Raw genomic sequence first — 26,261 nt, forward strand, 5'->3', positions numbered from 1 at the left:
AGAAAATACTCCAAGTGGTTTTAATAGAATCCGACATCTAAGACATATTGTCGTATGGTATGGTGACTCACCAGGGTCTTGTAGTCAATCTGCTGGCGAATGAGTTTGTCTTCACTGAGGGAGTAGCGTGCCTCCCCAGTGATGCAGTCGATAGGTCCCTTCTCCATCTGCTGCTTGATGGCACAGTAGAGCATGAAGAGAGGCTCACCTGCACACTCCTTTGTCCAGGAAGGAAAGGACGTGTGCGAGAGGAGAGGATTGAGAGAGGAAAGGAGAGGAGATGTACATTGTTCATAAAACACGTCCATATCACACACGTGTAATCCCAACGCACATAGAAATCCATCTGGTGTATCATCAATAACAATCATTCGAGGAATTGGAGTGATATATCATGGTGACATCTGCAGTGATGAGGTTCCAAGTCATTGATATTACCTTAAGGAATTTGTGAAGTAGGAAGGCAAACCAATTAGTCAGCATCTTCTCTGCAACTGACTCGGTTCTGCAAGACAGGAACAGACGGATGCATTTTAAAAGAGGGAGATGTCGGAACGTCGAGTGGTCTGACCATTTAGGTAGAGAGAATGCTTAAGAGGGACGGTAGACAACCCAGAGTTGTGTAAAAAACAACATGGTGAGTTAGTTTATGTAAAAGTAACATGCTGCTCTGCATGGTCTCAGAGGACTAACACCAGAACCTGAGTGCTGCTGCTATAGAATGGAACCTATTTGGGTCATGACATAATTGTGCAAAAGCTACTATCTGACCACTTTCTCTCCTTTCACTGTGTCAGCAGTGCTCATCCCATCATCAAACGCTATGTGGGCAAGATTGTGATTTATTATGTATCAATAGATACACTAAAACATACTTGTATGTTCTATCTGATAAAACATTCAAAGATCTAGCTGTTAAATATGAACCTTTCGCCTCCCCTTAGAGGTAATACTACAGTATAGCTCCATTGCAGCCTCCTAACTTGCTCACCTCTTTCCTTCTCGAAAGATGGTGCCGATAGACATGGCAGCTCTGCTTCTAGCTCCTAGCTCCTGCTCAATGCTCATTCTCAAACATATAGCTGGCTATCACTTCTTTCCCATTGCCTGCATTCCATTATCTTTGGGATTGTTTTTGTGACTGCAGAATGTTTGGGCTAACAAGGTCAGCCTTGCTGGCTCCCATGTTAACACATCCTTATATTTAAAGAGTGTGTCTCAGATTGAGTGCCTCCTATGAAAGATTTAGCAGGCTTCTCCCAGTCCTGGGAAAACAATGTGCTGTGCAGAATAAAGTGAGGTGGAGGGGAGGAAATGTGAGCTTCAGCTGAATGTTTCATGAGTGGCACATAGAGTATAAGTCAGACTGACAATGGCTGTCTACCCTCGCGCTCTCTCTCTCAATTCAATGGCTTTATTGCATGGGAAACATATGTTATCATTGCTAAAGCAAGTGAAATAGATGATAAACAAAAGTGAAATAAACAATAAAAATTAACAGTAAACATTACAGAAGTTCCAAATGAACAAAGACATGTCAAACGTCATATTATGTCTATATAACGTGTTGTAACAATGTGCAAATAGTGAAAGTACAAAAGGGAAAATAAATAGACATACATATGCGTTGTATTTACAATGGTGATGGTTCTTCACTGGTTGCCCTTTTCTTTTGGCAACAGGTCACAAATCACTGCTGTGACGGCACACTGTGGTCTCCTCTCTCTCTCTCTCTCTCTCTCTCTCTCTCTCTCTCTCTCTGTGACAGTTATTCTGTGTGATATGAGGTTTTCAGCATTCAGAAAAACAGGTACAAGCGTTCTGTCTGTACCTGCGCAGCAGTAGTTTAGGGTGGTTCTTGCTCTCCAGGTTGCGCTCGATGAGGTCAGAGAGGAGGTGTTTGAGCACGTCTGTGGCGTACTCCAGGCGGCCCTGCAGCGCGGTCATGATGAGCGAGGCCACATAGCCGCGGTCACGCATGGAGAAGGAGCGCTGGAGTTCCAGAGTACGGATAAATGTCAGCAGGAACACTTTGTTATTCACCAGCTGGGCAAACTGCTTCAGGGCCTTCTCCACACCCTGCTGCCCGCTCCCAGACACCTACACACACACAGAGACACACACAGAACCCTCAGAGAGTAGAGGGATCTTGCATGGGGTATATCATCTGATTCTACAAATAATGTACAGATACAGTAGATGGCAAGGGGTCAGGTGTTGCCAGGTTTGTAATGGTTGGTTACCTCCAGCTCCCTGAGTACAGGATGGTCATCGAAGCCAGGGAAGAGGACCCTCATGGTATAGGTGCGGTAGTCCAGGTGGGGGATCCCAGCCCTGTCCAGGTCACTGGTCAGCTCGTTGATGTCAGTCTGCAGCTCAGCGAAAGCTAGGCGCAATTACAGAGAGAGAGAAAGCATGATTGGATTAGCATTTTATTGTTATCTTGTATGGGCAGTTGAGATTGTCTGATAACATGTGCTGGTCAGATTCACCTTCCTTGCACTCCAGAGCCACTCGCGACTCCAGGTTGTCCATCTGCATCTGCAGGCGTTTGAGAGTGAGGTCATTCTCGTGCGACTTGCGTCTATAGGCCAATAGGACGATGAAGACGATGATGAGCAGCAGGCCTCCTCCAGCCGTGATGCTGAAGATGGCGGGGAGGGTGAGCAGGCTGTCTGAGCGGATGTGGACTGCACCAGGAGAGATGTGGAGACCACCCACCTGGACCTGTACATAGACAATAAACCATAAACACACGTGTACATAGGCCGTCATGCAAAATGTAACACATAGGTCAACTATACTGATCAATACTTTCCTTTTTTATATGTTTGTTTGACCTTGGCCAAGCTGCATTTGACTTAAAGTCCAAGTTCTTCTGTGTTTTGTATCATATTGTATAGCAGCTAATGAAAAGAACAGTGTAAAAGTCTGAAATAATTTGATCAGTGTTATTTCCATCCAGTTGCTGGTTGAAAATACAATCTACTCAAGAACTTCTAATCAGCAGGTTTTGCATGGGTGGAGTTTTGGCTTGCTTGGGGACATCACCAAGCGGTAAATAAGTTAATAGACCGATAATAAAGAGAGTTCCAAACCAATCTGTCTACCATTAACAGATAGTTTTCAGTTTACCCCTCCCCATTCAGACCACTCACAGACTGTCTTATCAAAATTCTTCCTTAATTGTTACACAGAAATTATTTCATACAAAAACGTCTGCTTTGGGCCTTTAATAGTTTATCTAGAACTGGACTTCGACAGTCTGACAGACAAACTGACCAGGACTTTGTGCCGGCCTGTGAGGTTGGGTGGCTCACAGAGGAGCTGTGTGTCAGAGACGGTGAGGGAACAGGGTGTGTCCCCGATCAGCACAGTGTAGTTCAACCTGGCCCCTCCAGATGCCGAGGGCACCAGGTTACGCCCCTGCAACACAAAGAGGGAAACCCCACATCCGTCAGGTCAGTAGATAGAACTCCTCATCTTATGACAGTACTGCTACAGAGTTATGGGCTGCTTTAGGTTGGGCTGGGTGGTCCCACCTTGAGTATGATGGGGGAGCCAGGTTTCTGCTCTAGCACCCCAGACAAGCTGAGGGGCTCTAGGTAAGGGTTGGGATAGTAGATGAAACTGGTGCTGTTGTAGGTGAGCAGGGCCTGCACGTTGTTGAAGATAAAACCAAACTCCTCCACGTGTTTCACTGACTCCTGCTCCGGTGTGTACTCTGCCTTCAGGGAAGGAGCAAAGCAGCTTATCGTGGTGGTGTTGAGCACCTTACACACCTGGGGAGAGATCCAAGGACAGAGACAGACAAGAACAAAGAAATAATTGTCAACACTTTTGAAATGACAATTAGAATTGGCCACCATTTCTCAGGACTAGACAATATACAGGACAGGGGAAAGAGATACGTATATATGTAGATATGTTATCAGTGGACAGACTCACGTTGACAGACTCGTGACCAGCATACTTGACCCTGACCCTCGGCTCCTGCACCACATCTAGGTTGGTCCCTGTCACCATCAGGGTAGTGTGTCCACTAGAAAACACAACACATACACCATTTTACACCTCCATATTGGCCACTGAAGAGGTGATCCGGGAGATAAACGGCAATTTCCTCTTCCTGTCTTCATCAAAATCACCTGATTTGTATTGAATTGTACTTTTTTCAGCATAAATGCATCTTTGGTACCAGGAAAACATTGAACTGTTCTGGCCAGTTAGAGCCAAGTGGAACGGTTCTGCTAGCTGGCTTCCTGTTTATTCATCTATCAGGTATCCAAGACTGGCATTTCCTGAATGCTACCTGATTGTGTTATATGTATTAACACAAACAAACTAACCCTGTTATCACTTGGTCTACATGTAGAGCTCAGAATAAAATGAGACCGATCTGGAGAAGAGAGAAACTAAATGGAAAAGTGGAACATCTGTCTAGTTAGCTTGAGATGGATCCAGTCATTCCCACACTTCAAAGGATACCTAAGCTTTGGTGGCCACATGGTGTGACTGCACACAGATGATGAGACGATGGGACTTTAATTATAAGTCTGTGAAATCCTCTGTCAGTTGACTTAGTAGAAAGCCACTAGCCACTCCACTGCACAACTTCTCCCTGTCTGGCTGTTTCTGTGTCCTCGAGTCACACCCCGCACTGCACCAACTATCATGCATAATCTTTGACAGGAAGGCCAGCAGAGCAGGTTGCTGTGGTGCCTTGCATCTTCACTCACCTTATCCCTCAGTAATATACAGCTGAACCAAATGGGGGAAAAACATCAATAGTTTATTAAAATAGCAGTTTATTCTTTGCTGGGGGGGTTACTGTACCTAGTGATGCTCCACTCTGGCTCGATGCGCTGGACTGTGGGATCCTCAATGTACTCAAAGCTCAGGTTTCCTGGCACCTTGGCCAGATCCACAATGAGGCTGACCTGCACCAGGCCAGCGCCAGTCACAGAGGGTGCCGAGAAACACACAATCTCCGACATGGTCCGTCTGGGAAAACCAACAGGGAATACCAACAAGGTTAAATTCCTTTGATTCTGTCAGTGCCTACTCTTTACCTCATGGGAATCTTAACTCTACTACAGTGAGTTATGCACATTACCATGCAGGGCGAGCGAGCATTACTGTCTGCCTCTTCCTCAATAGAGACACGTTACAGAGGAAACGTGGTAAATTAGAGGATTTATAGCTAATGGTTCCTCTTCTTCACCCTACTGACTCTCACAACGAGGCCTTTTTGATCTTTAAAGGTCCAATACAGTCTTTTTTCTCTCATTGTCAAATAGCAACTCTTCTGGGTAACAATTAAGTACCTTCTGGGATTGTTTTAAATTAAAATGGTCAAGAATAAACATAAATGGCTTCTTAGCAATTTCCCAATAAATCATTTCTTATTCATTTTCTTGGTCTACTAACTAAATGAATGCCTGGTGCTGTTACCAGGCAGGCCAAAACTCCATCCCACCAATTTCAGGGAGTCTTTTCAAACAGCTCTTACACTAAAAGAGCATTATCATAATTAATCCAACCTCATAGTGTGAAAAAATACACTGTATATACAAAAGCATACTGTATATACAAAAGTATATATGCAAATGAGAGGATTTGGCTATTTCAGCCACACCCGTTGCTGACAAGTGTATAAAATCGAGCACATAGCCATGCAATCTCCACAGACAAATATTGGCAGTAGAATGGCCTTACTGAAGACTATGGCATCCTCTGACTTTCAATGTGGCACCGTCATAAGATGCCACCTTTCCAACAAATCAGTTTGTCAAATTTCTGCCCTGCTAGAGCTGCCCCGGTCAAATATAAGTGCTGTTATTGTGAGGTGGAAACTTCTAGGAGCAACAACGGCTCAGCAGCGAAGTGGTAGGCCACACAAGCTCACAGAACGGATCCGCCGAGTGCTGAAGCGCGTAGTGAGTAAAAAACGTCTGTCCTCGTTTGCAACACTCACTACCGAGTTCCAAACTGCTTCTGGAAGCAACTTCAGCACAATAACTGTTCGTCAGGAGCTTTATGAAATCGGTTTCCATGGCCGAGCAGCTGCACAGAAGCCTAAGATCACCATACAAAATGTCAAGTATTCGTTGGAGTGGTGTAAAGCTTGTCGCCATTGGACTGGAGCAGTGGAAACGCGTTGAAACAGTTCAACAGAAGAATCTGGGAAAATCACATATTTAACTGCACAGGACCTTTTAAAATTGGTCCCGAAAAAATAAGAGTAGGCACTTTCATCAAGTCCCCACTTTTATATAAGGATTTTTGTAGGAGCTTCTGTAGAGGGTTCTCTTTTGGCCTTCTCCTCTGCACTCACCTGTACAGCTCACAGGTCTGGTTTCCAAAGGTAACATTCACTCTGCTACCAGCACCCAGGTTCTCCCCCACGATGGTGACCTTAGTTCCGCCAGACTCAGGCCCTCGGCCAGGGGTCAGTCCCACCAGGTTAGAGGTCTGGGAAAAGAGCATTTTCTCAATATTCCACATGGCATGTTACTTTGTCAACTCTGTTGTCGATGACTCATATGATAGTCTATGAGAACAAACTGTTCCAGAGCAATATTACTGAAGTAGAGAGATGTGTACTATGTACAGTGCCTTGCGAAAGTATTCGGCCCCCTTGAACTTTGCGACCTTTTGCCACATTTCAGGCTTCAAACATAAAGATATAAAACTGTATTTTTTTGTGAAGAATCAACAACAAGTGGGACACAATCATGAAGTGGAACGACATTTATTGGATATTTCAAACTTTTTTAACAAATCAAAAACTGAAAAATTGGGTGTGCAAAATTATTCAGCCCCCTTAAGTTAATACTTTGTAGTGCCACCTTTTGCTGCGATTACAGCTGTAAGTCGCTTGGGGTATGTCTCTATCAGTTTTGCACATCGAGAGACTGACATTTTTTCCCATTCCTCCTTGCAAAACAGCTCGAGCTCAGTGAGGTTGGATGGAGAGCATTTGTGAACAGCAGTTTTCAGTTCTTTCCACAGATTCTCGATTGGATTCAGGTCTGGACTTTGACTTGGCCATTCTAACACCTGGATATGTTTATTTTTGAACCATTCCATTGTAGATTTTGCTTTATGTTTTGGATCATTGTCTTGTTGGAAGACAAATCTCCGTCCCAGTCTCAGGTCTTTTGCAGACTCCATCAGGTTTTCTTCCAGAATGGTCCTGTATTTGGCTCCATCCATCTTCCCATCAATTTTAACCATCTTCCCTGTCCCTGCTGAAGAAAAGCAGGCCCAAACCATGATGCTGCCACCACCATGTTTGACAGTGGGGATGGTGTGTCCAGGGTGATGAGCTGTGTTGCTTTTACGCCAAACATAACGTTTTGCATTGTTGCCAAAAAGTTCAATTTTGGTTTCATCTGAACAGAGCACCTTCTTCCACATGTTTGGTGTGTCTCCCAGGTGGCTTGTGGCAAACTTTAAACAACACTTTTTATGGATATCTTTAAGAAATGGCTTTCTTCTTGCCATTCTTCCATAAAGGCCAGATTTGTGCAATATACGACTGATTGTTGTCCTTTGGACAGAGTCTCCCACCTCAGCTGTAGATCTCTGCAGTTCATCCAGAGTGATCATGGGCCTCTTGGCTGCATCTCTGATCAGTCTTCTCCTTGTATGAGCTGAAAGTTTAGAGGGACGGCCAGGTCTTGGTAGATTTGCAGTGGTCTGATACTCCTTCCATTTCAATATTATCGCTTGCACAGTGCTCCTTGGGATGTTTAAAGCTTGGGAAATCTTTTTGTATCCAAATCCGGCTTTAAACTTCTTCACAACAGTATCTCGGACCTGCCTGGTGTGTTCCTTGTTCTTCATGATCCTCTCTGCGCTTTTAACGGACCTCTGAGACTATCACAGTGCAGGTGCATTTATACGGAGACTTGATTACACACAGGTGGATTGTATTTATCATCATTAGTCATTTAGGTCAACATTGGATCATTCAGAGATCCTCACTGAACTTCTGGAGAGAGTTTGCTGCACTGAAAGTAAAGGGGCTGAATAATTTTGCACGCCCAATTTTTCAGTTTTTGATTTGTTAAAAATTTTTGAAATATCCAATAAATGTCGTTCCACTTCATGATTGTGTCCCACTTGTTGTTGATTCTTCACAAAAAAATACAGTTTTATATCTTTATGTTTGAAGCCTGAAATGTGGCAAAAGGTCGCAAAGTTCAAGGGGGCCGAATACTTTCGCAAGGCACTGTATGCATATCATACCACAAAGGAGTAGAGCTGGGAGGACTGAGTTCGTAGTTCTGGTCTACATTCACCAACACACAGCTGGACTGGACCAGGTGCCCTTCCCTGAGACGTAGAGTCCATCTCACACACAATCCTGTCAAGTCACAGACACAGAGAGAGAGAGAGAGAGAGAGAGAGAGAGAGAGAGAGAGAGAGAGAGAGAGATAGAGAGGGGGAGGGGGAGAGAGAGAGAGGGAGAGGGGGAGAGAGAGAGAGAGAGAGAGAGAGAGGGAGAGAGAGAGAGAGAGAGACTACTGTATGCTTATTGTTATTGTTGAATGTATGGTTATTTTGACACTTGGTTATTGTTGTCACTGTTGTCCTGTTGACAATTTCGATATTAATAAGCTTTGGCAATATGTACATTGTTACGTCGTGCCAATAAAGCAAATTGAATTGAGGTAGAGGGAGAGGGAGAGGGAGAGGGAGAGAGAGAACTTTGCTGTACACTTTTTTCAAGTGAACAGAAAGTGCTATTTTCTGTTGGTCTCTCCATTCAATGTGATTGTGGCAGACTTTCAAAGTAGTGGTAGGTCAATATGGAAGGCCATCGTTCTTCCTAATGGAAAACCAATAGCACCAATAGAATAGCAATGTTAAACTACACCCCATCTCTACCACCCACCATTAACTCGGGCACCATGGCAACAGTGTGTTCTCCATAAATTTGTTAGCGTGTCAGGTCAATAAGATAAAGTATGCAATGAATAAGTCATTATAAAACTGACCTACAGTAAAAATAATGGTTGTAATGCCATGCTTTAAAGCACTGTGTGGGGCCTAAATGAGTAGTCCCAGAAATGTCTTAGGGATTAACCTTTCACCTGACAATAACAGGACCCAATGAATCCTCTTCTCGCCCCCCTCTGCTATGTCGGGCGAGTTTTCCAATTTTCTGCTGGCATGTTTCTTTATACAAGGATATAAATAAGGTGCCCTCAGCCATGGACCAATTGAATGACATGGCTGTGAGAGAAACCCATGGCTAACAGATTGTCCCTGCAGTCAGTGACATGCAGCGCATTTCAATTACAGCGGTGCCGTCAGCCTCACGAAGACACACAAAACAGCTCTGCTCTACACTCCTCAGTACACTAAAGCAAGCCTGCTGCAAACTGTTTATCTCTATCTCTATCATTGGTTGTAATCTTTGTGTGTGCGTGTGTGTGTCTTTGCGTGTAAGTGCCTGAGTTTGTGCATGCATGTGTGTCTGGGTGCTTCTGTGCGTGTTGGTTCTTACTGTTCTGCAGTGATGTAGCCCTCTTCCTGCGGAGTGCAATGTACCCCTGCCACCTCCACGTTCCCCAACAGTTCTGAGAAGGACAGGCCCAGGTTCATTCCCTGTATGGTGACCAGTGTCCCACCCTCTGGAGGCCCTGCCACTGGACTCACCTACAGGGAGGAGACAGTGGCATGGAGAAGTGCGAGACTTAGAGCACTTCAGAACACTGTATATTAGTGTTTGAAAGTGAAAGGATAAAATAATAGGTAGAAAACATATCAATCAGAAATCATGCGGTTCAAATTCAGCCTTTAAGTAATATTCCATGCGTAGGCCTTGTAGCAGCACTGCATCACTATGTACAAAGATAATTATTCAGAAGCTCTCCTTAAAATGGCTTGACCACACAAACACCCCTCAGGTCTGTAGTGCAGCACTATCCCTGTTCCCAGCAGCAGGCAGTAGCAGTCCGGGTCTGAATCAATTCCCTCCCAGACTGCCACTGAAACACTAATAATGTGACAGGGACTTCAAAGGCTTGCGGCTCTTTGAAGTGGGAGCATTAGTTATATGTCTGTCTGACCCACTATGTCTCTTGTAATAAAGAAGGAGTTAGGGCCAAAAAGACTCACAAAATAGGCTGCATAGTGCACGGCTCATGGCTGCATTCATTTGGTTGCAGAGATAATGTTGTACTCTATGTGGCACACGCTGTGTCTCGTATAGTCCTTCCTTAATTGTGTTCTACTGATTTGAAGGAGGATATGATGCTCATGTCTAAGGACTGATCCCAGTGTTTTTACTGGTTATTTCTGAGAAGGCCTCTTATTACTAAGGCCCTATGATGGATAATGATGAAGGTTAAAGTAGAGGTTTGCAGGAAAAGGTAAGGGTCTCACTGATTAACTAACCTCGGTGATGCGTGGGTTGGTACACTTGACATTCCTGCCGGACAGGTTGAGCCAGCGGCTGGCGTAGGGGCTGATGGGTGAACAGTGCTGCTTCATGGTGCAACGGCCTTCTCCACTGCACCAGCCACACTGGAACTTCCTCTCGGCCCTCAGACACATGCCACAACTGTCCCGCTGGGCACCACACTTATACAGGTGCACTGTGGGATAGAGGAGGACCGCAGTTGAATTATATTCAGTGCGTGTATATTTCACAGTATTTAGATATTGAATGGCACTATTCTACAACCAAATACATAATGGAAAGAGTTCTAACAGTCAGAAACCAAAAATGGTAAACACAAAAGTTCACCCTTCACTCTCACAGCACAAATTATTGGCCTTAATAATAACACAGTAGCGCGTGAGAGCCATGTGAACTTTATCTGAAGGCAGAGGGAAAGCTTTGACGTGGGCTAGACCCCATTCATCCCAACAGAGTGACTGTTTTCCACTCCTCAGCAATTGCAGGCAATGATGGATGGCACAGGCACCTTTAATCTTCTCGGGATTGTCGATGATGAAATTGCCGTTCCAAACGATAGAAAGGTCCACCGCCAGGTCACTGATCTTTACACCCTCATAGATGTACTGAGAGAGAGAGAGAGAGAGAGAGAGAGAGAGAGAGAGAGAGAGAGAGAGAGAGAGAGAGAGAGAGAGAGAGAGAGAGAGACTTTTAACCACCTGTCATTTATATGATCACTATCTGCTCCTCTCCCTGGGACTTGCCCATATTGGGACAGGACTCTGCGGGGACTAGAGAGGCTGTTCATTGGACGTGAGAGAGGAGAGTGAGGCATAGATACATTAAAATGTCATGTAGTCTGTGTAGCACTGTCTGCCACTCTTCCTCACTCAACTATCTGAGAAGTTGGTCTCCACTGAAACTTGAGTCTCAAGGGAACCTATTATGTCCCTATTACAAGGACCTAGATGTATGTTTGAATGACACGGACATGTTAGGTTTCAGACATAATTTAGATGTCTGTTTTAGTCCTTCCACTGCAGACAACCTACTTCTTATTTTATCGAGACACCGCATGACAGATCATTTCAGTGGGATGAGATCAGATTCAGATTACGCTCAGAGACTACCTCAGATGTAATTCACTACACTAGAGATAATGGTCCTGGATAATGCACAGCCAGGTTGAGGCTGGTCCCGGCGGGAGTGTTAGAGAGGGTCACACAGTGCATACCGAGCTGTTCTGACACTGCACACTGGAGCTGTTAAAGCGCAGGGCGGTGACGCGGTGGTTGTTTCCCTGGACGTGGAGCACACACTCGTAACCCCGCTGGCCAGACTGGGGTTGGGGAAGGTTCCGGGCCCTCAAGGTGATGGGTCTCACCTCCCCTGCTGGGATCAGGATCTCTCCAGAGTGCAGCAGCTGGGGGCAGTCCTGTAGAACGTACGCCAGGAGTCAAAGGTCAGACATCAAAAAGCTTCTATCAAGGTCCATTCAATTATAAAGATAGATTAAACACTGGTTAATGTAAACATGTGTTAATGTGTATTATAGAGACAAAATTGTTAATCTAGTGTTTGTTAATCCATAGCCATGTAGCTACCTCTGAGGCATTGACCCGGCCCTCCTGAAAGGAGCAGCTGGAGGGGTTGTGAGTACACAGGTTGCGGTATTTACACCAGTGGCAGCGGAAGGTACTGTTCACACAGGACAGACACCTGCAGGGCAAAGACAGAGGGAGGGACAGATGGACACGTTACAGACATCATATGACCAACCAGCCAACAGACATCCAAATGCTTCCAGACTCTGTGGCCAAACATATGATCTTAGTATGTCTCTAATGATCCATCCAAGATACAGTGCATGAAGAGAGCATAGTTAGTTTCCTCAACATTGTACCACTAGCGCATAATGTTAATACAGCAGTGTTTCAGAAAGGCCACGAGCAACAGTAAGTCAGTATGTTCTGTAACAGCTCTGTATTAATAGAACTGGCCTGCCAGGCCGTTTCAAACACAGGATAATTAATCACGGAGGCTGATGTGATGCTACTGTGCTGTGTGAGGCAAAAAGGGAGGGGAGGGGAGAGAAGGGGGAGGCTGTTTAGACTGACATATTAATCACACTATAGACCAGAGAGGGTCGCTAGCTGCTAATGGACACCTCATTCTGATGAATTGGATGTGATGAGGCTTTGTACTGCATTTATATTATAGTAATATGTTAAAGTTGACCTGAATGTACCTGCCAGAGAGCTACACTACTTCACGAAAAGTATGTGGACACCTGCTCATTGAACATCTCATTCCAAAATCATGGGCATTAATATGGAGTTGGTCCCTCCTTTGGTGGTATAACAGCCTCCACTCTTCTGGGAAGGATTTCCACTAGATGTTGGAACATTGTTGCGGGGACTTGCTTCCATTCAGCCACAAGAACATTAGTGAGGTCGGGCACTGATGTTGGGTGATTAAGCCTGGCTCTCAGTCGGCGTTCCAATTAATTCCAAATGTCTTCGATGGAGTTGAGGTCAGGGCTCTGTGCAGGGCAGCCAAGTTCTTCCACACCGATCTCGACAAACCGATTCTGTATGGACCTCCCTTTGTGCACAGGGTCATTGTCAAGCTGAAACAGGATAGCGCCTTCGCCAAACTGTTGCCACAAAGTTGGGAGCACAGAGTCCTCTAGAATGTCAGTGTACGCTCTAGTGTTAATATTTCCCTTCACTGGAACTAAGGCCTGCCTGAACAATGAAAAACAGCCCCAGATCATTATTCCTCCTCGCACTATGCATTGAGGCAGGTAGCATTCCCCTGGCATCCGCCAAACCCAGATTAGTCCGTCGGACTGCCAGATGGTGAAGTGTGATTCATCACTCCTGAGAACGAGTTGTCACTGCTCCAGAGTCCAATGGTGGAGAGCTTTACACCGCTCCAGCCGACGCTTGACATTTTGCATGGTGATCTTAGGCTTCTGTGCGGCTGCTCGGGCATGGAAACCCATTTAATGAAGCTCCCGACGAACAGTTCTTGTACTGACGTTGCTTCCAGAGGAAGTTTGGGACTCAGTAGTGAGTGTTACAACCAAGGACAGATGCCTCTGCACTCAGTGGTTCCGTTCTGTGAGCTTGTGTGGCCTACTACTTTGCGGCTGAGCCGTTGTTGCTCCTAGATGTTTCCACTTCACATTAACAGCACTTACAGTTAATCGGGGCAGTTCTAGCAGGGCAGAAATTTGGCAGACTGACTTGTTGGAAAGGTGGCATCCTATACCACGTTGAAAGCCACTGAGCTCTTCATTAAGGCCATCCTACTGTCAATGTTTGTCTATGGAGATTGCATGGCTGTGTGCTCGATTTGATACACCTGTCAGCAACAGGTGTGGCTGAGATAGCCGAATCTACTCATTTGAAGGGATGTCCATATACTTTTGTATATACACTACTGTTCAAAAGTTTGGAGTCACTTAGAAATTGTAGCTGGAAATGGCTGATTTTGTATGGAATAACTACATAGGCGTCCAGAGGCCCATTATCAGCAATCATCACTCCTGTGTTCCAATGGCAAGTTATGTTAGTTAATCCAAGATTGTCATTTTAAAAGGCTAATTGATCATTAGAAAACCCTTTTGCAATTATGTTAGCACAGCTGAAAACTGTTGTCCTGATTAAATAAGCAATAAAACTGGCCTTCTTTCGACTAGTTGATTATCTGGAGCATCAGCATTTGTGGGTTTGATTACAGGCTCAAAATGGCCAGGAACAAAGAACTTTCTTCTGAAACTCGTCAGTCTATTCTTGTTCTGAGAAATGAAGGCTATTCCATGCAAGACATTGTCAAGAAACTGAAGATCTCGTACAATGATGTGTACTACTCCCTTCACAGAACAACTGGCTCTAACCAGAATAGAAAGAGGAGTGGGGATGCTATTTAATGACGCTGCCAGGGTCCTCCCACTCCTCTTTCTATTCTGGTTAGATCCATTTTTGTTCCACAAATAAGGTTCAAGAAAACTTAAAGCTGATTTACCTAACTCAGTAGAGACCAAAGGAATTTTCATAGTTAGCCATCCCTAAGACCGGGTGTGGTAACTAGTATGTCTAAAGTTTAGTTATGATGGTAGGTACAGTGGGACTTTTTGTAAAATAGCTTTATAAATGATAACGTAGCAATGTATCAACCTACATGACATCAAAGAGGACCAACCAACTTTCTGGTAGCGAATGCAGTGATGAGTACTAAAATTGTCACCTGTAATAAAGCGCAGTGCGCTATGATCAACTGCATAATCTAGTTGATGATCCCTGATGTACACTGTTCCTCAGGGAACCATTCTAGAAAAACTAAGTAGAACCAAATAAGCTAACAATGCGGGGTTGACTGCCTAAGGTTGACCTGAATTTAGAGGTTTACCTACCTGCCTGTACTTAAGTGGGGTTGCGTACATCAATGCCCTTAATGAGGTTGTACTCTACTATCTATTGAATGGATCAGATCATGTGTGGGTGTTGTACTCACGTGTGATGCATGCTGCAGTTATAGAACTTGACCTCTGTACTGCCCAGCATTTGACCTGTCTCCTTAGAGTTCAGACGCAGCTCCACACTCAACCAGTCTGATAGATGGGGGGGGTAAGGGGGGGATATGGATTTATGGATTTCCAGGTTTTTGGTTATACAGTGCTTAACTTTATTCAGGCTGTTGGTCCTCTGAAAAAGAGGTCACATCTGTATCACTGAGGAACACATAGAAATTGGTTCTATACTGGAGCTATATCTTTTCTCACCTTGTCCTTCAGGTATGTGTGGGACCTCCTTGCCAGACGGGGACAGACACATGACTCTGTTGCCGTTGACATGACCCTCCATCTCCGCCTGCTCTCCAAAGGCACAGCTGATCCCAGCTGAGAGGTCAGGCACGTTGCTCACCTCCAATAGGAGCTATAGCAGAGGAGGAGAGAGGGATAGCTGGTTTGGAACTGTCTGGTCTGTCATGAAAAACTCAGGACCACGTCACCACCATCAACTCAAAACATGTAAGAATCAGTTTGATCAGAAGTAAAGAACGAATGGTTAAGATTTGACTCACGGGAACACTGTGTGCTGACACGGCGATGCTGTCTGGGTGAGCGATAATTTTCACACAACGTTCGATATCAGTGGCGAACCGGAAAGGCTCCTCTGCTCTCTGACACCGGTCTCTTCTGGCACACCTATGGATGGGAACCAGGACATTATTCAAAATGTTAAGGGACAACTTAACAACATTGCTGCAATGTCAAAGCAATTGAGGTCGACTAAGGAAAGTGAGCATATATCAGTGTGATTGGATTGTTCTGGATTGTTGTAAGATGGGATAAATTGTGTTTTATGTTGGGGTTATATAATCAGTCTCTTTAAATTAGAAATTGTGATAGCTTGGGATGTGGAGATTTAGAAAATGCACACAAACACACAAAAAAAGCATTTAAGACAATGAGAGGATCTCAAGGTTGCATCTCTCGGCGATCACGCTTCCTCTTGACGGGGATTTGACAATAGAGCGTGTCTCTCTTTTACATTTGTAATGCCCACTGTGGGATGAGACAGTGCTTAATGAACTCTCAGATGTTGTCGAGGGTGACATCTCATGAGAGCCTTCAAAGCGCACAGAGACCTCAACTGTAATTACAAGACAATGAAGGCAGAATGGATGGTTGTTGTTCCTACCGTCTCCTTGATACAGCCTGTACCGACAGGGAGAATAGACACTAACTTCTTGGCCTCTCATTAATTGAAGTGCCTCTGGACAGCCATTTCATCCCCTTTTATCTCATCTCCCCCTCCATGTCATGTCTGATAGAGCTGTTTGTTCTCCTGTCCGAGCCCCTTAGACATTAGCCCGCCACACACACTCTTCTGTAGGTCACATGGGGTTTACCTCCACATGCTTTGGGTGGGCATATACAGTGATTGCATGTTGCATTTTCTAACTCCCTGTTTTACTCTTGAGAGACAAGTTGAGTATTTAATTCAGGCAGTATAAACTATATAGTGAATAGTAGCTCATGGAAGTAGCATGCGTACAGGTATAATACTGGGACTTGGAGTGGAAACTGCACTAAAGTAAACAAATGACGAATAAAGTATAGAGTATATAAGGAAATCAGTCAATTTAAATAAATAAATGAGGGCCTAATCTATGGATTTCACGTGTGGGATTAAAGATACCTTAAAAAATATATATAAGGGCGTGGTTCAGAAAACCATTTCTGGTGTGACCACCAAATGCCTCATGCAGCGCGACACATCTCCTTCGCATAGAGTTGATCAGGCTGTTGATTGTGGCCTGTGGAATGTTGTCCCACTCCTCTTCAATGACTGTGGGAAGTTGCTGGATATTGGCAGGAACTGGAACATCAATCCAGAGGATAACAAACATGATCAATGGGTGACATGTCTGGTGAATATGCAGGCCATGGAAGAACTGGGACATCTGTGAAGAGCACACTTCTACAGCGTGCCAGTGGCCATCGAAGGTGGTCATTTGGCCACTGAAGTCGGTTATGATGTCGAACTGCAGTCAGTCAGGTCAAGACCCTGGTGAGGACGATGAACACACAGATGAGCTTCCCTCATCAGCTTCTCTCAATCAATCCCTATCCCAGTCTGCTGTTCCCACATGCTTCAAAACGGCCACCATTGTTCCTGTTCCCAAGAAAGCTAAGGTAACTGAGCTAAATGACTATCGCCGCGTAGCACTCACTTCCGTCATCATGAAGTGCTTTGAGAGACTCGTCAAGGATCTTATCACCTCCACCCTACCTGACACCCTAGACCCACTCCAATTTGCTTACCGCTCCAATTGGTCCACAGATGACGCAATCGCAATCACACTGCACACTGCCCTAACCCATCTGGGCAAGAGGAATACTTATGTAAGAATGCTGTTAATCGATTACAGCTCAGCATTTAACACCATTGCACCCTCCAAACTCGTCATTAAGCTCAAGACCCTGGGTCTCGACCCCGCCCTGTGCAACTGGGTCCTGGACTTTCTGACGGGCCGCCCCCGGGTGGTGAGGGTAGGAAACAAGATCTCCACCCCGCTGATCCTCAACACTGGGGCCCCACAAGGGTGCGTTCTCAGCCCTCTCCTGTACTCCTTGTTCACCCATGACTGCGTGGCCAACTCAATCATCAAGTTTGCAGACGACACTACAGTGGTAGGCTTGATTACTAACAACGACGAGACGGCCTACAGGGAGGAGGTGAGGGCCCTTGGAGTGTGGTGTCAGGAAAATAACCTCACACTCAACGTCAACAAAACAAAGGAGATGATCGTGGACTTCAGGAAACAGCAGAGGGAGCACCCCCCTATCCACATTGACGGGACAGTAGTGGAGAAGGTGGAAAGTTTTAAGTTCCTCGTACACCTAAAACCCTCACAAACATTTACAGATGCACAATCGAGAGCATCCTGTTGGGCTGTATCACCGCCTGGTACGGCAACTGCCCTCAACCACAAGGCTCTCCAGAGGGTAGTGTGATCTGCACAACGCATCACCGGGGGCAAACTACCTGCCCTCCAGGACACCTACAGCACCCGGTGTCACAGAAAGTCCAAAAAGATCATCAAGGACAACAACCACCCAAGCCACTGCCTGTTCACCCCGCTATCATCCAGAAGGCGAGGTCAGTACAGGTGCATCGAAGCTGGGACAGAGAGACTGAAAAACAGCTTCTATCTCAAGGCCATCACTGTTAAACAGCCATCACTAACATTGAGTGGCTGCTGCCAACATACTTACTCAAATCTCTAGCCACTTTATTAATTAAAAATTGGATGTAATAAATGTATCACTAGTCAATTTAAACAATGCCACTTTATATAATGTTTACATACCCTACATTACTCATCTCATATGTATATACTGTACTCTATACAATCTACTGCATCTTCCCTGTGCCGCATGCCATCGCTCATCCATATGTTTATATGTACATATTCTTATTCATCCCTTCACATTTGTGTGTATAAGGTAGTTGTTGTGAAATTGTTTGATTACTTATTAGATATTACTGCATGGTCAGAACTAGAAGCACAAGCATTTTGCTACACTCGCATTAACATCTGCTAACCATGTATATGTGACCAATAAAATTGTATTTTATTTAACAGTTTCTGACAGTTTGTGCAGAATTTCTTCGGTATTGCAAACCAACAGTTTCATCAGCTGTCCAGGTGGCTGGTCTCAGACGATTCCACAGGTGAAGAAGCCAGATGTGGAGGTCCTGGGCTGGCATGGTTACACGTGGTCTGCGAATTTGAGGCAGGTTGGGCGTACTGCCAAATTCTCTAAAACTAAGTTGGAGGTGGCTTATGGTAGAGAAATGAACATTCAATTCTCTGGCAACAGCTCTGGTGGACATTCCTGCAGTCAGCATGCAAATTGCACGCTCCCTCAAAACTTGAGACATCTGTGGCATTGTGTTGTGTGACAAAACTGCACATTTTAGAGTGGCCTTTTATTGTCCCCAGCCCAAGGTGCACCTGTGTAATGATCATGCTGTTTAATCAGCTTATTGATATGCCACACCTGTCAGGTGGAAAAATTATCTTAGGCAAATGACAGGGATGCAATCAAATTTGTACAACACATTTTTGAGAAATAAGCTTTTTGTGCATGTGAACAATTTCTGGGATCTTTTATTTTAGCTCATGACACATGGGACTGAGATTTTACATGTTGCATTTATATTTTTGTTCAGTATAATTAGGATAAATCTATTCTGTGTTTTGCTAGTCAAGTAGGATGATAAGAGTACACTCCAAGAGCTGCAATTTAGATAATGATGATCGTAGAGATTGCTGAAATGCAAATGCAATATAATACTGCATATTAAATCCTTTCTGAGGTCTGTTTCAGTAAATTTTCAGAAACACTGCCTAGGTTTTAATCTTCTGAATCCCTTCTGGTCTGTCCTGTTCTATTACGTAAGCTAACATCCCGGTCAGACAATTAAGATGTAAGCCCAGTCTCTCAAAGACCAAAATGTTATAGAGTCTGCAGTAGCCCAGTGGGTTACCCTGTCTACTCCCTGTAATCCTTCTGTACTCTGTCCCCATTGTCTCATTCTGCCCCCCCATACCAGCAGTGACAGTTTGTCTGTCTGTATCTGTGTGCTCAATAGCATCATGTTCTATTCAAGGGATTCTATAAACTCTTACTCCTTTTTTTCCATCTAAATTCCAGCTGTTGGTAAGTTATGTGATTGGTGTGTTAAACCATGGCCATTGTGCCTTTTAAGAATAGTGTGGTAGTGGACTTACATGTTGTGCAAGACACACCAGCCACAATGAGGATCCTCAGAGCTCAGACACTCTCCACAGGTCCTGTATTGCTCACATGCCTCCACTGGGACCTTGGTCACCTACAACACAACAGAGGAAGGCTTAGATGCAGCACAGAGGCCATGGAGGCTACAACATTCACATACACATAGATATGAGTAGCATATGATTTAGAATAAGTGTAAAACATATTGCTCTATATAATTGCTTCATTACTTTTTTTAGCTGGTTAATTGTGTGTGGTATGTGATAAATGTCATGTATCCATTGAAATAGTGTATTTCCTGTTGGCTTGACCAATGACACACAGTTCACATTATCTAAGGAAATTGAGAAAAAACTGGTAGTCCATGAAATCAGATTGATTCGGCTGATTGATTGTGGGTGTGTTCAACAGAGGAAGTGGCTCTGGCAAACAGGCTGAGAAAGGAGTAAAGCCACAGCAAAGATAAGCCTGATCTACATGGGTGAGCTCACAGCCTAGATCAGCACACACACACACACACACACACACACACACACACACACACACACACACACACACACACACACACACACACACACACACACACACACACACACCCCCCCTCTCTGTGTGGACGCCTGGCAAAGCATACGCTCCCATTAGTCGCTGTGACAGACGTTGCTGTTGAGTGGGCAGCGCCAGCAGCCAGTGCATACACAAACAGGTTGAAGCTCTTTGCTATTTTATACTTTGCTATTATTCTCCCCTTTGACGGACAATGCAAGCAATTTATTGTTGTAAGCAGTCACAAATGAAGAGTGAATTATGGATTAGAACATCTCTGCTGCACTTGATAGCGTAAGTGGGTTCTCTCCCAGGTCTGTGTTAGCAAAACTGATTATCTGCCTCTTCCCGCAAAATCCGTTTTTATTTTTTTAAGTGTTCAGAACACAGTGCATTCCATTAGGAAAATTATTTTAGAAGGGATGGACGGGCAAATCTGATGCAGGAGGAGTAATCGACTAAACCAACCCAACTCAGATCAGCCTCTTCTAAACTAGCTGAGAATGGGAAGGAGCAGACAGACAGAGCCTTGGTGTCACTGTGCCAACAGCTTGCCTCTGGTGCTGCGCGCCTCTGGTGCTCAGATGATGGGAGTTTATTTGTCCATCGGATTTTACCTGAGCATAAAGGCATAGCTGTGAATCACAATGAGATGACATTGACAGCAGAATTTTTTTTAGGACCACATTCTCCTACAAATGTACAGCCCTAGAAAATCTATAGAAATGTAACTCAAATTAATTTTCACATTGAAATCATTGGCAGTCACTTGATGAATGCTTCAGATTGTTATCTTTCTTCAACTGACCCTATCCATCAACCATCAGCTTATTATGTGACTAGTCGATCTGCTGGGAGGACAGACAGAGGTTGCTCTCCTCCCTGACCTGTTGTGTTCACAGCTGCTGACCCCTTGACAGGGATAACAAAAGGTTCAAGGATGGGTCAGGACAGAAGCCAGGACAGAGACTTAACCCTTCCTGTCCAAACAACCTCACACAAAGTCCAACCAAACCACGCTCAACAAAATGCCCAGATACGAAGTATTTCCTCCTCTGCCTTTGTTCCTTGACGAGACGGGTCATGGCTGCCTTTATAACAGGGCTCTCCGACCCTGTTCCTGGAGAGCTACCCTCCTGTTGATTTCGCTCCAACCCCAGTTGTAACTAACCTGATTCAGCTAATCAGCCAGCTAATTATTAGAATCAGGTGCGCTAGATTGGGTTGGTGCGAAATCCTACAGGACATTAGCACTCCGGGTTGGAGTTCCCTGCTCTATAAGCACTACAGGCAGCCTATACTGTTTATGTACGATGTGTAGCTTGTTCATTTCACTCCATTTCACCCAGGTTATAGCTATTGCCTTCAGGTTAATTATACTGACTAAAATGGGACATCATTATCTAATGTGTCCTAAACAATGGTACTCTCATAAATGGAGTTTGTGAAGCAGCAGACTTTTAGCAATTATTTCACAGTGCAGCACTTGTAGAGAGATTGCCTTGTAGGCAATGCAGGTTGTATTCCCTCTGAGTGAATAACACTTGTTATGGACCCCATGCTACATCAGACCATCACAATCCAATGAAGAGTGTGTATGTTTGGACAATTTTTTAACTAGGCAAGTCAGTTAAGAACAAATTCTTATTTTCAATGACGGCCTAGGAACAGTGGGTCAACAAATAATCAACCTGAGGACATCAAACTATTATAAAGCTGCTTGGTAGGATAAAAAAAGTACATTCTTAGACTACTTACACACATACACACACACACACTCCGTTCCTCTCCACTCTGCATCATCATGCTCGGCAGGAGACAGAGAGGCTCATTGTTATTCTGCGAGGGTCGCCTGATCGCAGTCAAATCTGTTTGTGCCTCGCTCCTCATTTCACATAATTTCTCTATTGTTTGGCTCAGAGAAATCCCCAAATCCCCATACTCTGGGATCGGCTGGGAAAGCAGGAAATCTGAGAGAGCAGCCTAGCAAGCCCCTCTCCTCCTGGAATTCCTCTGTAAAGCTCTAGGAAGGTCTGATTGGAATAAGAGAAAGTGAGGAAGGCTTTACTCCTTTCCTGGTCCCTAGGGGACAAAAGCCACAAGCAGACTGTATGATTCCAATATTAGGAGAGAGCGAGTGCATGGCCATGGGCTGGTTGGGTTGGTTACATGCATCCATGTTCTCATACTACAGTCCGAATGGGAAGAGTATCTCCTTGAACAACCAGGGCTCGTCAATAAGTGATGTCCTGTCTCTTCCAGTCTATCACACTCTAGGAAGTGCTTCCTTCATTTGTATCAAGAGACACTTATGTACAATGCCTGTGCCCGTTTCTCCCTCATTTCTCACAGACAACCTCATTTATTCCTTCACTTGATGTTTAGAGATTATTCCTAGACACATTAAACTAATTTATGCCGCCTGTGTTGTTCAAACGCCCTCTGCCTCTTTGTCCATCAGTTTAGTTTAAAAAATATATTCCAACAGTTGGGAGACAAGTGAGTGTAGCAGTGATAGCAGGCCTTTTGGCCGTACTGAAATCTAATCCCATTACACAACGCCATGTGACTGTGCCAGAAAAATCACTTGATGGGAGTTGAAAGTGATTACCACTGTTCCCTCTTATCTCCAAAGAGTCCAGAGGATATCTGCCAACAACAACTGCTCTGCTAGCTGCTGTGATGCTGGCCCAACTGGAGAACACCAAAAAACATCCCCAAACCAATGAAATGTCTGGTTTTCAATGTGATGTGTGTAGCATGTAGATTAGAAGATACATCGAAGGCAAGTCATTTCTTTGGGATGTGTGTAGATGAATGGACTTGTAATGGTTTTCTGTGGGATGTGTGTAGTATGAGATACATGTTAGTCTAGTGGTTTCTATGGGATGTGTGTAGTATGAGATACATGTTAGTCAGTGCACATGGGTGAGTAATTAGAGCATCTGTCATTCTGTCTGAACATGCCCTGCATATCTTACACACAACCCAACATGGAGTGTACGTATAATATAATATAATCAGAGAAGATTTAAAAATGTACAATAGTATCACAATGTATGAAGGAGAGCACAAGATCAAATATTTCGGATCAAATTCATCTTTACTATTTTCAATTCTCGTTATATACCCTACATGGCCATAAGTATGTGGACAACTGCTCATTGAACGTCATTCCAAAATCATGGGCATTAATATAGAGTTGGTCTCCCCTTTTCTGCTATAACAGCCTCCACACTTCTGGGAAGGTTTTCCACTTGAACATTGCTGCGGGGACTTGCATTAGTGAGGTTGGGCACTGACGTTGGGTGATTAGGCCTGGCTCTCAGTCGGCATTCCAATTCATCCCAAATTCATACCTCCACACCGATCATGACAAACCCTTTCTGTATGGACCTCCCTTTGTGCACGGGGCCATTGTCATGCTGAAACAGGAAAGAGCCTTCCCCAGACTGTTGTCACAGAGTTGGGAGCACAGAATTGTCTAGAATGTCAGTGTATGCTGTAGCGTTAATATTTTCCTTCACTGGAACAAAGGGGCCTAGCCTGAACCATGAAAAACATCCTCAGACCATTATTCCTCTTCCACCAAACTTTACAGATGGCACTATGCATTCAGGCAGATAGTGTACTCCTGGCATTCGCCAAACCCAGATTGGTCTGTCAGACTGACAGATGGTGAAGCGGGATTCATCACTCTAGAGAACGCGTTTCCACTGCTCCAGAGTCAAATGGCTGCGAGCTTTACACCACTCCAGCCGACGCTTGTTCTTGTGCTGACGTTACTTCCAGAAGCAGTTTGGAACTTGTGAGTGTTGCAACCGAGGACAGACAATTTTTACACACTACACGCTTCAGCACTCTGCAGTCCTGTTCTGTGAGCTTGTGTGGCCTACCACTTTGGGGCTGAGCCGTTGTTGCTCCTAGACATTTCCCCTTCACAATAACAGCACTTACAGTTGACCGGGGAAGCTCTAGCAGGGCAGAAATTTGACGAACATACTTGTTGGAAAGGTGGCATCCTATAATAGTGCCATGTTGAAAGTCACTGAACTCTTCAGTAAGCCCATTCAACTGCCAGTGTTTGTCTATGGAGATTACATGGCTGTGTGCTTGATTTTATACACCTGTCAGCAATGGGTGTGGCTGAAATAGTCGAATCCACTAATTTGAAGGGTGTCCACATAGTTTTGTATATATAGTGTATATTATACACATTACCCTGAGCCATAATAATGTTTGTTAATCATCAATTTCTTTATTTTTCTTTGCATCACAACTTTCAACCCATACAGTACGTACATCATTCTGTTCATAGTTAAGGGTCTTGTTAACCTATAAACATTTGCTTCTGATACAGCAGGAAATGGGAGATTCCTCACCAGATTGTCAGACATGACGTAGAGAAATTTGCGGTCCAGAGTGAAGGCCATGTCTCGGAGGATAGAACTGCCATCTGTCATCACGGTCAGGGTCTCATACTGCCCCCCGCCCTCAGGAGGCCCATCCACTCGGATCTGAAGGAGAGAAAGACAGACATGGGTCTGGTTAATTACATCTGTATGCTTGAATATGAAATAAAGGGATGGTTTTGACCAAACATACCTATGGATTACTGTGGTTTTAGCTTGGCTTTGTAATGCTGTCCCTACTCCAGGATTAGTTAATGCTGTTACTGGTGGTGGCATTTTTCTGGCTTGTTTTCAAGTAAACCAGACTCTAAAGATTTGACTTTGGCATGACTTTCAAACCACCATCTTTTTGGAGCTCATTAAAAGCATGCAGGCGGATAGGCTTCTACTTCCAAACAGAGAATTGAATTCCCTTCCCCTACCCCCTTCTATCCACAGGCCACATTTTCATCAATACACAGAAAACACTGCCCTCATTAGTAGGCTGTATCAGACATCTGAATTGCTCCATACATCACAGTACATTATTATCACATCTACCCTGAGTCTTGACAGAGAAAATTAATAAACCTTTAAGTTCAACACCCAAGAGAAAATATCCTCATTAGATGTACAATCTCAAATGTAATGGCTGCTAAGAAATCAGGCACAAAAATATCATTCAATGTACTTTTTTAGATAAAGACAATAATCCTCTAAATACAGTATAAGAGAAGCCCATAATAAACAACATATCCTCCATTCTAGTTATCTGGACACTACAAATCTCCAGCACCAAGCTCAGGTTGGACTGCAGCAAATCTCCCTGCGTGCCAGGCCAGTACACACAGTCACTGGCAGACTCACAATGCTCTCTCAATAGACACAGCAGCAATCAATACAAACGGATTGCATGATTGGATCCCCTGGGCTCCAAAACTGCACCAATCAATCAACCCTTCCACCTTCCAGTCAGAAGTCCTCTCCTGCAAGCTGGGCTCCCCACCAAAAACAAAGGGGAGTACAGAGAAAAACATCTCTTGGGCTGAGATGGGAGAATCCTACAGGACAATCCCTCTGGGACAAACAGACCAACGCCTGGCAAGCAGCCCCACACTCAGGGGATTCTCTCAGCAGGATCACCAGAGGATCACGGTGTCCACTTTGCTCCGTTTCTCATTTAACCAGCTCTGTCCACCATTGATTTGACACGTTCAACCTCCTAACCAGTCACTCAATACAAAGTTGTTCTCTTTAACTTCTCGTCTATTTAGTGGATCCCTGCCCCCTTCCCTGTCTTCCCTCTCACCCTCGGACTCTCTTACCACAATCCCACACAAAGCGGAGTCGGCTTCCATTCCATTTCCCACACTCCATATTTCATAAATAGAAACCAAAGCTTGTATGCGTTCCCTTAGCAAAATGTTATCGTAAATAAATCCTAAATTGTCCATAGAGATATTTAGCAGGGCATTAGGAGGTTGACCAGGGGCCACCATGGTGGACAGGGTCCGATTCATGAGCTCAGATGAAATGTTGACCTTTTGACCAGCCCAGAGTTTGATTTCAATCCATTTATACATGGGTT

General features: G+C 44.5%; 1 protein-coding gene across 1 annotated transcript in view; it reads right to left on the reverse strand.

The window, feature by feature from the left end:
• The window catches only part of LOC139413439 (plexin-A2-like), a 57,203-nt gene that overhangs the window by 4,834 nt on the left and 26,108 nt on the right, over positions 1-26,261 (reverse strand). Inside the window, exons 4-24 of the mRNA XM_071160826.1 lie at positions 24,665-24,799; positions 19,733-19,833; positions 15,509-15,632; positions 15,207-15,360; positions 14,939-15,035; positions 12,022-12,136; positions 11,652-11,852; positions 10,947-11,043; positions 10,414-10,613; positions 9,521-9,672; positions 8,257-8,374; positions 6,338-6,474; positions 4,837-5,004; positions 3,949-4,042; positions 3,543-3,782; positions 3,283-3,426; positions 2,493-2,727; positions 2,244-2,386; positions 1,832-2,100; positions 439-505; positions 72-218 (exon numbers count right to left, since the gene is read on the reverse strand). Coding sequence (XP_071016927.1) covers positions 72-218; positions 439-505; positions 1,832-2,100; positions 2,244-2,386; positions 2,493-2,727; positions 3,283-3,426; positions 3,543-3,782; positions 3,949-4,042; positions 4,837-5,004; positions 6,338-6,474; positions 8,257-8,374; positions 9,521-9,672; positions 10,414-10,613; positions 10,947-11,043; positions 11,652-11,852; positions 12,022-12,136; positions 14,939-15,035; positions 15,207-15,360; positions 15,509-15,632; positions 19,733-19,833; positions 24,665-24,799 — 3,138 coding nt within the window. The remainder of the gene's footprint in view (positions 1-71; positions 219-438; positions 506-1,831; positions 2,101-2,243; positions 2,387-2,492; positions 2,728-3,282; positions 3,427-3,542; positions 3,783-3,948; positions 4,043-4,836; positions 5,005-6,337; positions 6,475-8,256; positions 8,375-9,520; positions 9,673-10,413; positions 10,614-10,946; positions 11,044-11,651; positions 11,853-12,021; positions 12,137-14,938; positions 15,036-15,206; positions 15,361-15,508; positions 15,633-19,732; positions 19,834-24,664; positions 24,800-26,261) is intronic.

This window comes from Oncorhynchus clarkii, chromosome 7 (genome assembly GCF_045791955.1).
Source record: "Oncorhynchus clarkii lewisi isolate Uvic-CL-2024 chromosome 7, UVic_Ocla_1.0, whole genome shotgun sequence".
NCBI classification, from domain to species: Eukaryota; Metazoa; Chordata; class Actinopteri; order Salmoniformes; family Salmonidae; genus Oncorhynchus; species Oncorhynchus clarkii.